The following is a 15,688-nucleotide window of genomic DNA, read 5'->3' on the forward strand; positions in this document are numbered from 1 at the left end:
AAAAACAAGTCAGAACACAGAGGACATGTGGAGCTGAAGCATCTGTCCAGTGACAGAAGAAATCTATTTATTATATTTCTACACTGCAGAATTTTTTTATCTTTTCAAAAAAATGTTGATCTAAAAATGAACTTTTGTCAGACTGATGAAGCTTATTTTTGTCCTCTGTCCACATGCAGATCTATTTTATATGGCAGAGTTTAAGGTCCAGTATAACTGATTTCATTGTAAGAAACAGAACTACTTCTTTCCTTTCTCAAGTCCAGTTTTTCAGTCTCACTTCTAACCTAGAATAAATTGAAGCTCATGAGAAGCATGAACGCTGCTGGAATTAATTGGTCTTTGTGCAGAATTCGACTGATGATCCGTTTGATCTGAACCAGGCTGGAGCAGGAAACATTTAAAACCTGCAGGACAGAAGCCTGGAGGACCGGACTTCGACGTCTCTGTTTTTTTTTTCTTTTTTTAACTTGTCCTGTCCAGCATCATAGCAGCAAAATGATAATCTGGTTGCTGTATCGTGCTGAACAAATTTGCTCTGCCAAGGGGAGGCCTATGGGTAAGGCTCCTCTTGATAATGTGATTAATTTATTTATTTATTTACTTTGAATCATGGAATCTATGTAATCTTGCTGGACCTGACCGGAGGGGACAGAAAAAGATGGAAAATAGCAAAAAAGAGCAAAAAGGAAAGAAGAAAGGAGACAAAAAGATCACAGACAGAAGGAAACGACCCTTCAACCCACACCATCACCAGACAACAAACTGTTACACCTGTACATGAACACACCAGAACATTTCCTACAACTTTTACAAAAACAGAAACACACACACAGAAAAAAATAAACAACAAAACAAACAAAAAACAAAAACAAAAAACAAAAAACAGTCATTAAGAGTTTTTAAATAATAACCAAATCAAATCAAAAAGACATAACAGCGACCAGATACTAACTCACAGGAAAAATACAAATTTTTTTTTTTATAATTATCGCTTAGTATTAAAAACCCACTAGACAACTCAGTGACTGTGTCAGCATGCAGAGCATGAGAAACAAGGAGTGATCAGTGATGAAGAGTGGTGAGTGAGATCATGCAAATGTGACCTCGCCTCCACGGCGGCCAGAGGCGGACCAGGGCCTGGGCCGGGCCCTCAGTAGCAGACCCGGAGCACCAACCCATGCCACCCCACCACAAAGACAACTCCAGCCCCACCCGAAGGGCGGCAGAGGAGAGCCCCAGCAAGAGCCCCCCACGGTCCCGGGGCACAGGCCCCAGTGGGCCAAGATCAGCAGCCGCCGGCCCCGCCAGGGACCGGCCCACCCAGGGCAGCCCAAGCGAAGGGCCCAGGGCCCCAGGAGCCCAGAGGCGGCCGCCCCACCCCCCAAAGGCAGAGGGCCCGCCACATGCCCAGGAGGACCAGGCCCCCCCAGACAGCCACCCGGCGTAGGCCAGCACACACCCCGATGTTCCAGCCGCACACCCCGGGAACCAGGGTGCTATCGGCCCCCTCCCCCCACTCCCCATCTACTTCAACCTGCATCCCATATAACCCCACACTCATCGACGTCTCTGTTTAGAAGAAGAGCAAGTGCATGCAAATGAAACCATCCCACGTAACAGCCAATCAGGTCTGTGCATTCCAGTCAGGTGACTCCAGCGCAGACAGAGGAGAGTTAGAGGCGGGAACACGTGGAAAGATGGGAGACAGAGAAACAGACAAGCCTGGTGAAGAAAGCTGAGAAAAAAGGAAGAAATGGAGCAAAAACCGAGAATTTAATCTGGAACTGGTTGAACTACCGATGGATAATTAGTGTTCATTAACCTGACCTGTCCCAGCCAAATAAACGTATGTATCATATGTGATGCATACGGTTTATACAAAAAAAATACACACACAATCTGATATGATGCTGGACTTCTGCCTCCTGGTGGACACAATCATAAGAAAGTTTCTCTAACTGGACCTGGAGTAGCCCTGCCGTAGAGGGTCAGTAATCCTCATGGAAATGGTTTTGAGTTTCTCATCTTCAGCATTTCAGATGTTTGTTGTGTTGTTTTTTTCATTGTGCAGAGCATCCCAAAAGCTTCATTTCTGGATGTGATGTAACAGACACATTGCCATAGCAACATGGAAAATGCTAACAAATAAATAAAAAAAAAACGTTTCTGATCTTTATTTTTTTTACCCTGTCCTGTCCAGCATGGTGGCGGAAGGATGATAGTCTGGCTGCCGTCTTGTGTTGAACCATTTTACTCTGCCAAGAGGAGCCTTCTGGATCTGGGGCTCCCTTTGAATCTAAAATGAATCTTTATTATTATTTTAAAATATGGTTTTGATTAAAACTGCTGGAGATCGGAGAAACAGAAGGAAAAAGGTGGATAGAGGAGAAATATGGAGAGAAAAGATAGAAAAAGGGAGAACAAACCAATAGAAAACAAACCACAACAGCTGCAACCAAAGCTAAACAGAGAAACTAAACGGCTGCTGCAGCTGGAAAGAAGCAGGAAACATACTGAAGAGACCAGCAGACCATCTATAGACCATCTACAGGGGCCGCGGTGAGAAGAAAAACTGTAGAAACCATGAACAGCAACGAACACACCAGCAGCTAGTATATGTGTGTGTGTGTGTGTGTGTGTGTGAGGGTGTGTGCACGTGTGTCTGTGTGTAGGTGTGTGAACTAAACATTAGAGGTGAGTTGTGTTGAGTGACCATACAAATGCAACTGCGCCCCCTCCAAGAACCGGGAAGGCCCCAAACCCCGAGGAAGCAGCAGCCACCACAGAGACCAGAACGGAGACAGTCCACCGCAGGAACGGCGTCCACACAGAAGGAGGCAAAGGAAAGCCGGGACAGAACTCAGGGCCCCACATGCTCGAGAACCACCGACCATCCCGAAGAAGGCCAAACTGGGAGGGAAGGGCCAGCCCATCCAATCCCAATCCATACCCCTAATCCCAACCAGCCCCAGACTCAACCACCCACCAACATCTGATGGACCAGCCCAAGCGGGCAAGAGGGCAGGGAGCCCCAGACAGCCACATCAACAGACAACATACACTCACCCATCACCGTTGTTACAAACAGACGCCATTACAGACACACGCATTTACAGGGTCCCATTTAAGTGATGGCATGTACTCCCCCTCCCCACCTCTCAGAAGCACAGTACCACGGGAACCCGGGGGTCACAGGTCCCCAGCAGTAATGCCAGCAGACCAAACCATTACCCGACATTCTGAAGTGCAGACTGCTGCCACCCCGTTGGTGGCAGTAGGCACCCCTGTTCCCCAGGACCCCTTCCAGAGCAGGACGATCCAGGCCCCACCAAGCCCAGAGCCCACCCAGGGGGTGTTGGCCCCCCTATTGTTCAGCATCTACATGTTCCCATTAAGTCAGATCATGGAAACAAACCAGATATTTGATCATATATATGCTGACGACGTTTAGCTCTATATTACTGTCTAACCAGGGGACTCAAATCAATACTTGGATATTCCGGAAATTTTTTTCCATCTAAATAAAATCAAATGTTTTATTATAGACAAATCTTCAATTATTGTGTCTGGAACCAGAGACGGAGCTGAAATCTGACTGGACACCCTGGGTACCACCTCAGGGGATAAACAAATCAGTAAAATGAACCAGACTGAAGTGGACTGTGTCTGTAAACGCACCGTGAGACGACTATTGTGAATTAAACTAAACTGTCTTTAAAATGGCATTCATGTGTCTTTAAAGATCAGAACTGCTTCACGCATCACCAAACATGATCCAAATCTGTGTTTTCATGCTAAAAGCCAAGCTAACCCCAGAAATGAGCTGCTCAACCCACGAGTCCTGTAACTGAGCCATAAGTACCAAAAGTTGCTCAGATTAGCTCCAGATGTGTTTTTCTGGGTTTGTTCAGGCTGAAACATACGAAGGAAGCCTCCAACATTAATCCCTGAGTCAGACTTCATGGAGGCTTCATCCTAACAGATCTCCTCAATGGAGGGTTCACTGATGGCGAAACATTAAAGCAAAGTTCTGATGTTGAAGTATCTGCAGCGGATGACGCAGGGCTCTTTCACCATCTGCAGATGTCAGAAACATCTCTAGACTGTAAACGAGATGATTGGATGAAGCTGCATCACACTTCTTTTAACACGCCGTTTGCTGAAGCTGCAACAGGGCTCAGAAATGTGGAAATCCCTCCGACGACGACGAAAACTTCCTCAGCTGGAGTTCAGGTCAACTTTTATCTGCAGCAGGAAGCTAAAAGGTTTTTTTTTGAAGACATGAAGGTCTCCAGAGGGAATCGCAGGAGCTGGAATCACTCTGCCTTTTCTTTTCTTTCCAGCATCAAATATTTAACATTATGGATGAAAATTATGCAATGCTTAGTACAACTGCTGGCTGAGCTTTAGATTCTCTTGCATTTATGGAAGGGGGCGGCTCATCTGAGGAACCTGTAGCCAACAAATTAATTTAGCTCATTTTTATTTATTTAACAAGACGTCTCAAGAGGCGTTCTGTCACAAAAAGCTGAAATTTAAAGCTCCTCTTCGGTCTGACTGAAAGGCGGCTCAGTGGTGCACGTCAGTCCTGATCAGAGGGTCATTTTACGTCTTTCCTCATAAAATAGAAAACACTGAAGAAATCTGAATGTCAGCACAAGAAAGACCAGTTTTCCAGCTAAACTTCCAGTCAGAACTTCCAGTTTTCCCAAAATCACCAAGTCTCTGTAAAAAAATCTGAAGCTTCCAACCTGTTTTTATTTCTAGGACGTCGAACATTCTAATAAATCCTCTGGTGTCTCAGATGTCACACGGCATCACATGGTAATCCAGAATGGAGGATCATATTAACTCAACTCAACTTTATTTATAAAGCCCTTTAAAACAACCACCACCAACAAAGTGCTGTCCAAATCAACAGGGAAATAAATAATAAGTTTTCATTGTTTTTAAATCAGTTTAAAAACAATGGTTGATAACCACCAAGAAAAGCCAAAAGGGAAAAAGAAGAAAACAGATGGCAACAGAACTCATGTTAACGTCCGTAACTGTCCAAATATTGGAGAGAAAATGTCCTGAAAGGTCAGATTAATACGATTTCCAAACTATGATCCTGTTTAAATGACCATTATAGTCAGTTATCTGGGAGATTATAATCAGGTTACTGTAATAATTAGACTTGGGGCATCTACATCACTTCTAAAAATCTTGTTTGACATTTTCCAGTCTATCATCAGATTTCTTTTTTTTTAAATGGCAGTGCTTGCTGACCTAGCATTAGCTGCTAATGTGGGAGCCTGCAGTCTTACGCTTGTTACATACTCCACGGGATGCAAGAACTTTGTTCTTGTTCTCAAGGCCTTAGGAACAAGTAAAAAGTTTGTATTCAAGTTCAATTCATCCTCCACAAGAAGCTTCGTCCGCGACAGGAGTTCGCAGATACTACGTTTACGTAGTTTCTCACCACCTCGATCAGCTGTTCGATCAACAAGCCATTCAGCCTCGAATCAGGGGAAATCAAAACGTTCCATTTCATTCTTTTCCACGTTAACCATGCCCACATTAAATGTCCGACAAATCCCGCAATCCTTCTCGGAGCCCCACAAGAAGAAAATTCTGCTCGACTGATGCGTCAAGAACAGTCAACAAGCTTTCCCCAACCACGTCTGCGAGTAAAATGACGCCATTTTGTTCTTGTGGTCTCAAGAACAAGAAAAATGTTCTGGATACTCACAGAGTATATAACCGCCTTCAGTGTTAGCTGCTAACGTGGGTGACCGCGGTCTTAGCGTTAGCTGCTAACGTGGGTGACCACGGTCTTAGCGTTAGCTGCTAACGTGGGTGACCGCGATCTTAGCGTTGGCTGCTAACGTGGGTGACCGCGGTCTTAACGTTAGCTGCTAACGTGGGTGACCGCGATCTTAGCGTTAGCTGCTAACGTGAGTGACCGCGGTCTTAGCGTTAGCTGCTAACGTGGGTGACCGCGATCTTAGCGTTAGCTGCTAACGTGGGTGACCGCAGTCTTAGCGTTAGCTGCTAACGTGGGTGACCATGATCTTAGCGTTAGCTGCTAACGTGGGTGACCGTGGTCTTAGCGTTAGCTGCTAATGTGGGTGATCGCGGTCTTAGCGTTAGCTGCTAACGTGGGTGACCACGATCTTAGGGTTAGCTGCTAACGTGGGTGACCGCGGTCTTAGCGTTAGCTGCTAACGTGGGTGACCACGATCTTAGCGTTAGCTGCTAACGTGGGTGACCGCGGTCTTAGCGTTAGCTGCTAACGTGGGTGACCACGATCTTAGCGTTAGCTGCTAACGTGGGTGACCGCGGTCTTAGCGTTAGCTGCTAATGTGGGTGATCGCGGTCTTAGCGTTAGATGCTAATTTGGGTGACTGCACAGCATCTTCTCCCAAACTGAGTGAGATTCAACATTGATAAATTAAATAATGCAGATCAGTGTAACCCAGTGGACTAAAATGAAAGACTACAAAAATGGATTTGTGTGCTATTCTGACGGGGTATACCAAACCGTCAGAATACCGGCTCTTATGACTATCAAATGGTTCTTCGTCTAGAATCACTCTCAGCTTCTATTTTAGCCAAATTTAGAAATTATTACTGGTTTGTTTGCTGGTAAGACATTTTGGTTGAATCCCATTTCACCCCTTGGCCCTACCCCTCTGTTTTGCGCGTACACGTGTAGGGGTAGGGGGGTCCCAATTCCTTTTAGGACAGAGGGGTAGGGGTAAGGGGTAGGGCTATATACCCCTTCAAATGAAGATTTTCAGAGGCACACTTGAAACGGAGGGGTATGAAAAATTTCTTGTTCTATATGAGAAAGCAAGTGTTTCTACGCACATCATGCTTTCTTTAGGTGCAGGGCAACACACACTTGCACAAAAAAAAAAAAAAAAAAAAGCCACAGAGAAAAAGAGAGTATACCAGCACACACAATTAATTTTAATTGCATGAAAAATTCGTACATTACGTCCCACATATGCCTGTGGATAAGCAATAAGTCAATTAATTGCACTGTAACGAAAAAATGAGCGCAACAAGTTTGCCGCCGCGATAGTTTTCATTAGCTCCCCCCATCTTACTTCACCATAGACTGTGTATGACAACAGGTTTCACTATGCAGTATCTCGACTGAACGCTCTTGAGGAGTGATCTCTCTCATGTCATATTTGACAGCAGCATGTAGCAGCACGAGACCGTGGTGAACCACTAACCTGTGTGAGCCGGTAGCTGCATTTGTTTACAGGGCTATTGTCACGCATCGGCCGTTAGACTCGTGCATTTGAGTGGCTTCTTACGCTCTCACGCTAAACCTCTGATTTCTCACGCTGGAATACACACCAAGAGCAATGCTGGCTAATGGAGAGGTTCTAGAGGATTCCCAGTGGGCCGCATTACTTTTGTGCTGGTGTCCCGGCGTATCTGTCAAAAAGACGTAGTGTCGCGTTGCAGCAGCGGTTCGCTCATCGCTCATAGATCAGACTGACACGCAGTGATGATGGAGATATTTCAGCTTCACAAACAGCAACGATGCACAATATATTTGTTCCTAGATTTTTTAAATACAGCCGGCAGTTTTGCTGGTTTTTCCTGTTTGAGCCCCATGTTTAATATTTTTTAATATATTTATTGTTTTTTTTTATTTAGTTTCTTCCAGTTCTTGTGTAAAATGTTCTTTAGTGACTACTGATGACGTATGTGACTGTTGAAGGGGTGTCCCAATTCGTAGGGGTTGACTTTTCAGCCCTACCCCTTCTAGCTCCATTTTGAGGGGCAAGGGGTAGGGGTAAGGGGTAGGGCCAAGGGGTGAAATGGGATTGGGCCTTAGAACCAGCTCGTTCGTGAATGACACATCACCAGTTAGCAAAACATGTTTGGTCCAAATGTGCATTTTTGTTTGGAGCACTTACTGTGTCGACTAAATGTGTAGCTACCAAAACTCAGCCATATGACCACATGTGGCCCACAAAGACACTGTCACAAGGAAGGTTTCCCGTTTTAGGACCACTCTGCTAGTAAATACCTGCCGTAATTCCTGTCCAGGCCAACAACTGACATCCGGACCATGCCTGGCCCACACAACACTTGCCAATGCCGTCACTGAGCCATAAGTGCCAGAAGTAGGCCAAATTCGGCCCAAACATGTCTGCTATCTAGGTCACTGCTGGAAACCAAAGTCAGAGGAAGAAGACCCAAACAGAATCAGGGGGAAAAAATGACAAACTGAGGAAGTTTCTTTAAATTTAGCCCAAACGAACAACGTAGAATAATAACGAGAAAAAAGTTTAAAATCTTTAAAACACGTTTGGTGAAAACTCGTTCTCGAACATCATCAAGAGCCCCAGCTTGTAAAAGTGGAGCATGTGGGGAATGTAGACCAGTCTGGGAACCCACCTGGTTTCCGGCGTACGGGTCTTTTCTTTCCACTGCAGAAACGAACTTTGCTGAAGACGCTGAAGATGTGTCTCTCGCACAAAGACCTCGGGTCTTTGCTGGGACTGGAGCGTCTCTTGTTGGTGGCGACCTTGTCGCTGTTGGACTCGCGGGCCTGCCGCTTCTGTCGGATCAGGGAGCTGGCGATGGCCGCCGCCATCTCCACCCGCTCTGGGTCTCAGCTCTAAAGTTGATCGCCTTTCAGTCCAAAGCAAGAGACATGGCAGGCAGATGGACGGAGTCCACCAAGACAAGAAACTCAGAGGAAACGTCTGATGGGGTGTTTCAGCTTAAGGCCGATTCATGACAAGGAAGACGTCCATAACACCTGAGATTCACTTCAAAGACAAGTTTTTTATCCACTTGAGCCAGATTTTTTTCAAACTAGAACTTTAGTTTGATCAGAGGGCTGAAACACGAGAAAACAGTCACATTTCCAAGCTTCAGGTCCATCATTAAATCTCAGAGAGTCGCAGAAGAAATCCTCACGATGCTCAGAATAACAGAGAGCAGCAACTTTACTCGTCCTGAAGAGATCAGCGTGGTTCAGTCTGGGAATTAAAAAGTTCCTGCTGCTTTCCAAAGATGTAAAACAGAATTTAATCAGGAATGAATGGATCTGGTTTTCCCAGCAGCTCGGCTTTCCTCCGGCTTTCAGATGAAGCTGCTCGGATCTTCTTTATGCAACGATGATGCATCCAGGGAAGGATGGATCAGTGAGACCTCACATCTGTCTGGAAATCCTCCATCTTCATCAGCTCTGCACCAACTTTCAGACGAGAAGCGAAGCAGCGGCGCTATGAAGGATCCAGCACAGAGGAGCTGATTCCTCTATTCTGCTCTATTTTACTCCAATCTGTCCTACTCCTCCTCCTCCTCCTCCTCCTCTTCGCAGGCTGAGAGCTGCTGAATGTGATCAGAGGCTGAGAGATGGAGGAAAAGAGAGCAGCCGTCAGCGCAGCAGAGAGATAGAGTGATCGAGGGATGGAGGAGGTGGAGGTGTGGAAGAAGCTCCTAAAAATATTCTGCCTGATGTTTCATGTTGCTCCCACACCAGACGTCTCTACCTCCACTGCATCATCCCGCCTCAGCGCCGCTTTGCTTCCTGAACCACCCGCTTCAGGACTCCTGAGTCGGATCAGAACCCGACCAAACCCAAGACTCACATTTACCCATGCTGCTGGTTTCACCTACACCAGGGATGCCACACATACCAACACAGTAACTGATACTTTAATAAAAGTAACTGTAATCTCTAATGTTTTCTGTTTGAATGGAAACGTTTCCCCGGCAGAAGGAAAACTTCCTGGATGTGACTTTAGTTTGATACACGTATGAACATTTAACCTTTGGTACATACAGTTTCTGAGACCTTTTGCATCACTTTATGGTAAAAAGTCAAAACCCTGTTGTCCACAACCTGAAACTGCTCTTCTGCCCCCTGGTGGAAATATTTGGTACAACAAGAATTTCGACATCACAGTAATAAAAAGCAAATATAGAAAAAATTATTTTTGGTAATTATTTTTTTACATTATGTTGAAGAGACAAACACTTCAGAAAAAAAAATAGAATTTACTCTCTATTTTTCTCGGTCGGGCTGAAAGGGTTAAAAAAAACGTGTAGATGTGGACAAGTTGCTCCGATCAGAATGAGAAATATTTGGTTTTTAATTCCAGATACCTGGAACTAGATGTTTGGTGATTTTATAGATCCATGCTGGTCTGGAAGTTGTGATGCACGTGTAAATGAGTAAATATGTCAAATAAATAAAATGCATAAAAAAGTTCAATGAAAAATAAATCAACAAAAACATGACATAATGAAATATAATTTTAATACATAAAGTTAAAAAAATATTTTTTTAATATGTATCAAATAAAATGAAAATGTTATATGTATATTTAGAAATAAAAATATATCTGTACAGATAAATCTAGGTATATATAAAATATTTAAATATATTTATATATAAATGCACTGCCAGGCCAAATCCGAATCCGAAGGAAAGGCCTGCTCCTAGCAATGTGGACGGTGGTCAGACTGCTCTTCAGGAAGCAGGAGGATTTTCATGAAACATCAAACCTGATCTTTTTAACTAATGAACACAAACATCAGCCGGTGAACATCCCACTGATCCAGCATTCCACCCGTGCAGCCTTCAGCTCAGTTTTTATCAGCAACGCTCATCTGGTTGGAGGCTGAGAAACCAACTGCAGGTGTTACATAAAAGTTGCTGCAGTTTGGGCCACACGAACATGTGTTCAGGTCTGGATGAGCATGGGACGGGCTGTGAGGGCATCAGCCAGCGATGCTGCTGCAGCCCCGGCATCCAGAGAGGACTGAGCCGGGCTCAGGAAGACGTCTGTCCCTTTAATCTGTGGGGAAGCCAGAACATCAGGTTCCAGCAGCTGAAGCAGGCCTCTGTTCATCTGTCTGATTCATTTCTTTCTGCTTTTATCTTCAGTTTATGCAACGTTCAGCTGGGACGTCAAAATGTGTCACATTTAATCATCTCGGCCGCCACCTGTGGCTGCGCTGTGATTGGCTGCTGACGGTGTGAAAGGAAACACGATGAGCGCTGTTTTCATGAGTGGACACACCAATTAGCTGTAAAGAGCTCGTTACACAACCCAATTATCAGCTGGAGAAAGGATGAGTCACCCCAACACATCATCATCATCATCAGCAGCAGCAGCAGCAGCAGCACGAGTGTTCGAGGACGGAGGATAAAACACGTTTTCACTCAGCCATCAATCATCCTGCTGCAGCTACAGAGCGACATCCAGTAAAATAACACAGCTAAGATACAGCGCAGGACCCTCCAGCTCCCGGGACTCTGGTCCAGGTCCTGGTCCAGGTCCAGGAGATTTGTAAAAGTCAGAAAATGTCTCACCTTCGCTGTCTGGCCTCAGAACTTCCATCCACCAGAATGAAACCACATTTAGTTAAAAATAACTAACTAAATAAAAATGTCATCATTGTTCTTTGGGAGCAGCTTTCCGTCCTGCTTACCGTCACATATTAACGCCTGTTCATGAAGCGTGTGGAGGAGAACATGTAGGAAGTTAAAGTTCTCTAACATGTTCTAGACTTCATCAGAGAACAGCTGCAGCTGCTGGTAAAATGATTCTTTAACTTGAGCTTTGTTCAGTTTGGGCCAGGAATGCTTTCTGTTTTTTTTCTACTGTTTAGAATTGAAATGCAGTTAAATGCATTTTCAAATGTTACTAGAGAGTTTAGAACAATAAAGTCTGTTATCTGATTCAGTCCTCCACTAAAATCCACTAAAATCCACTAAAATCCATTGTTATTGTTATTGTTATGAGATTAAAATGCGATTATCCCTCCATCCCTCCATCCCTCCATCCATCCATCCATCCATCCATCCATCCATCCATCTTCTGCTACTTATCTGGAGTCAGGTTGCGGGGGCAGCTGTCTAAGCAGGGAAACCCAGACTTCCCTCTCCCCGGCCACATTCACCAGCTCATCCGGGGGGATCCCGAGACGTTCCCAGGCCAGCCGAGAGATGTAGTCCGTCCAGCGTGTCCTGGGTCTTCCCTGGAGTCTCCTCCCAGTGGGATGTGCCCGGAACACCTCACCAGGGAGGCGTCCATGAGGCATCCTGACCAGATGCCCGAGCCACCTCATCTGGCTCCTCATGATGTGGAGGAGAAGCGGCTCTACTCTGAGCCCCTCCCGGATCACCGAGCTTCTCACCCTATCTCTAAGGGAGAGCCCGGCCACCCTGCAGAGAAAACTAATTTAGGCCGCTTGTATTAATGATTTCATTCTGCTATTTGGTGCATAACCACAAACCGCAGCCAGGACCCGTCCCCCCACCTGAGGGCGGAGGGAGGCTACCCTTTCGTAAACCCCAGCATACAGGCGCCAAGTCAGGGGGCGATGAGCATACCCACACCTGCCTCTCACCGGGAGCAACTCCAGAATGGAAAAGGGTCCAGCCCCTCTCAAGGACAGTGGTTCCAGAGCCCAAGCCGTGCGTCGAGGTGAGTCCAACTATATCTAGCCGGAACCGCTCAACCTCACGCACCAGCTCAAGCTCCTTTCCTGCCAGAGAGGTGACGTTCCACATCCCAAGAGCTAGCTTCTGCAGCCAAGGATCAGACTGCCAGGGTCCCCGCCTCCGGCAGCCGCCCAGCTCACACTGCACCCGATCCCTATGGCCCCTCCTGCAGGTGGTGAGCCCACGGGAGGGAGGCCCATGTCACCCTTTTGAGCTGAGCCTGACTGGCCCCCATGGGCAAAGGCCCGGCCACCAAGCACTCGCCTCCATGCCCCACCTCCAGGCCTGGCTCCAGAGGGGGGCCCAGGTGACCCACGTCCAGGGGTAAGGAAATGACATATTTACTCAAAATCACAAACCATTTAATTACAGGTATCCAGGTATCTGGAACACGAAGGCTAAAAAATAGCTAATATAAAAATATAGATAAAACACAGTTAATATCTTCCATGTTATTTTCATAGTCATCCTGCAGGCCAGATCGGACTCTGGTGGGCTGGTTTTGGTCCCCAGGCCTTATGTTTGACTCTGTGGCCTAGATCCAAATGTGCGACAGGTAGGACGGTTTAAACTGAACCTGATTATCATCATCATCACAGGCTTGTGTTTTCCTCCGCGTGTCAGTGAACGCACCGTGGTTCTGAATGTAGGCCTGCTTTCCCAGCAGGAAAACCAGGTCAGCTTCTTTAATTACTGTCGTGTATTTGCGTACTCGTACCTGCTCACTGGGACTGAAGACGAAGATAAAACATCCTCATCTACATCATTCCCTTTGATCATCAGGTGCTTATAATGTCAGACTGTGATCTGGACCAAACCAGAACCTCACACACCGGATGGTTGTCCAGCTGTGACTCAGATCCAGATTGCCTCTCATGGACTCAGTCTAACACCTGGATCATCCTGCCTCCATGGGCTCAGTCTAACACCTGGATCATCCTGCCTCCATGGACTCAGTCTAACACCTGGATCATCCTGCCTCCATGGGCTCAGTCTAACACCTGGATCATCCTGCCTCCATGGGCTCAGTCTAACATCTGGATCATCCTGCCTCTGTGGGCTCGGTCTAACACCTGGACCAGGCTGCTCTCACTGACCCTTCTGGTCTGATTGGTCCTGACTCCAAATCTGCTGAAGCATCTCAGTCTGAGGGCGTCATATCTGAGACCAGGACTGAAGGACAGGAAATCCACTGTGGCAGCATTATCGATCCCACAGCTCATTAACACCCAGTGTGTGTGTGTGTGTGTGTGTGTGTGCGTGCACTGTTCAGGTATGTTTCCTGATCAATAGTCAAACTGCAACATCAGAGGACAGAACAATGTCATCAGGACACTTGAAAGGCAACAAAACCACCAGAGACGCAGAAAACAAGACCCTGTACACACAGAAACACCTGGTGGTCCTTATGGTCCTGGTGGTCCTTATGGTCCTGATGGTCCTGGTGGTCCTGTTGGTCCTGATGGTCCAAGTGGTCCTGGTGGTCCTGGTGGCCCTGATGGTCCTAGTGGTCCTGATGGCCCTGGTGGTCCTGATGGTCCTGGTGGCCCTGGTGGTCCTGATGGTCCTGGTGGCCCCAGTGGTCCTGATGGTCCTGGTGGTCCTGGTGGTCCTGATGGTCCTGGTGGTCCTGATGGTCCTGGTGGTCCTAGTGGTCCTGATGGCCCTGGTGGTCTTGATGGTCCTGGTGGTCCTGATGGGCCTGATGGTCCTGGTGGTCCTGATGGTCCTCATGGCCCTAGTGGTCCTGATAGTCCTGATGGGCCTGGTGGTCCTGGTGGCCCTGATGGGCCTGATGGTCCTGATGGTCAAGGTGGTACTGGTGGTCCTGATGGGTTTGGGATCTGCTTGTATCTCTTTCCCCCTCAACTGAACCACAGATCAGATCAGTCTGATCAGTTTTTAGATTAATTAATTCCTAATTCATCCCCAAATTTCCCTGAGGGCTCTCCGAAGGGATTAATAAAGTATTTCTATTCTATAAACAATGAAAGTTCCCTCTAAACCAATCGTCTCTCACCAGGCTGTTTCCTGGAGGAACGTCGCCATCTGCTGGTCGTCAGGAGGAAGCTCAGGAAAACTCCACCAGGTTCATGACTTTCCAGATTTTACCGTCTCAGTTTGTTTATGCTGCTTTTTGTTTGTGATTCAGATTAAAAACTCAAAGCTTTGCAGAAATCTACTGTTTCTGTGAACTTATCCAGACTGTTTTAAATTCTTTCAGTTTAATGATTTTATATATTTTATTGTGATTTTTGACACCCATCTAATTATGTCTTGATGTGAGTTTCATCAACACCCAAAATGAAATAAAAATAAATGAAAATAAATCTCAAACATGAGTGAGACAGAAACTTCCAACATCTACATGAACTTAGTTTCACTGCAGATGTTTGAAAAGAACCACTTAGTCCATATAAATCCATTCTGAGCTGAAACGTGATCATTTGACTCTAAAAGCATCCACGAAAGTCTGAGGACTGAAGATGGAAACGTTCCTCAAAGGGAGATGGAAAGACTTACAAAGTTCTCTACAGCCAGAACAGCACTAATCAGTCCGGATCAGGGAACCGGTCTGACCTGGACCGACTCCTGTAAAACAGGTTTCAGCTCAGACCTCAGATCCCTCAGATGGACCTTCATCATCAGGTCTAGGTCTAGGTCATCATCAGCCATCATCACCTCCAGCTGATAGAAGCACAATCCACCAGCTCAATCCAGAGCAGTGGTTCCCAAACTGGGGGGCGGCAGAGCCATGACAGGGGGGGCACAGCAAGGCTAAATAAAACGTATAGTTTTACACTGCTAGCAAAACATGGACAAATTTGTGAAAGTAACAATGATAAATGAAGAACAGAGATTTCAACTATGAAAAAAAAAAAAAAATAGAAAATATGATGCATATCTTGCATCCCTAGGCATGACCAGGTGATAGTCAAGTAACGGTAATAGTTAATGGTGGGTAATGAAAACAGACCACAGTGTATGTCTCAACATATGAGCATCTGACAGTATGAAGCCAAACAGGTAATAAAGCTACTTGAGGACTCGTCATCCTGAACACGAAGAAAAGACTTTAGAAATAAACTACTCACCTCTCATATATAGCAGAGTTGTTTTACTAAAGCAGCTTCTGTCTTACTGAAAGCTCAACTCACCTGAAGTACTTTGCAGAGTTTCCTGGTTTAAAAAATCTCATACATACAA

The 15,688-nt window shown here is 45.9% G+C and overlaps 1 protein-coding gene across 5 annotated transcripts in view; it reads right to left on the reverse strand.

The window, feature by feature from the left end:
• LOC121646309 (fibroblast growth factor 12-like) overlaps nt 1-15,688 on the reverse strand; it is a 76,849-nt gene that overhangs the window by 27,527 nt on the left and 33,634 nt on the right. The window contains exon 1 of one of the 5 annotated variants that reach the window (XM_041995227.1): nt 8,413-9,243. The exons of 3 other annotated variants lie outside the window; for them this stretch is intronic. In XM_041995227.1, the coding sequence (XP_041851161.1) occupies nt 8,413-8,611 (199 nt within the window). In that variant the 5' untranslated portion in view covers nt 8,612-9,243. Of the gene's footprint in view, nt 1-2,189; nt 2,335-8,412; nt 9,244-15,688 lie in introns of those variants that run through there. One more of the 5 variants, XM_041995230.1, reaches the window with a different exon arrangement.

Source organism: Melanotaenia boesemani, chromosome 9 (assembly GCF_017639745.1).
Source record: "Melanotaenia boesemani isolate fMelBoe1 chromosome 9, fMelBoe1.pri, whole genome shotgun sequence".
Taxonomy (NCBI): Eukaryota; Metazoa; Chordata; class Actinopteri; order Atheriniformes; family Melanotaeniidae; genus Melanotaenia; species Melanotaenia boesemani.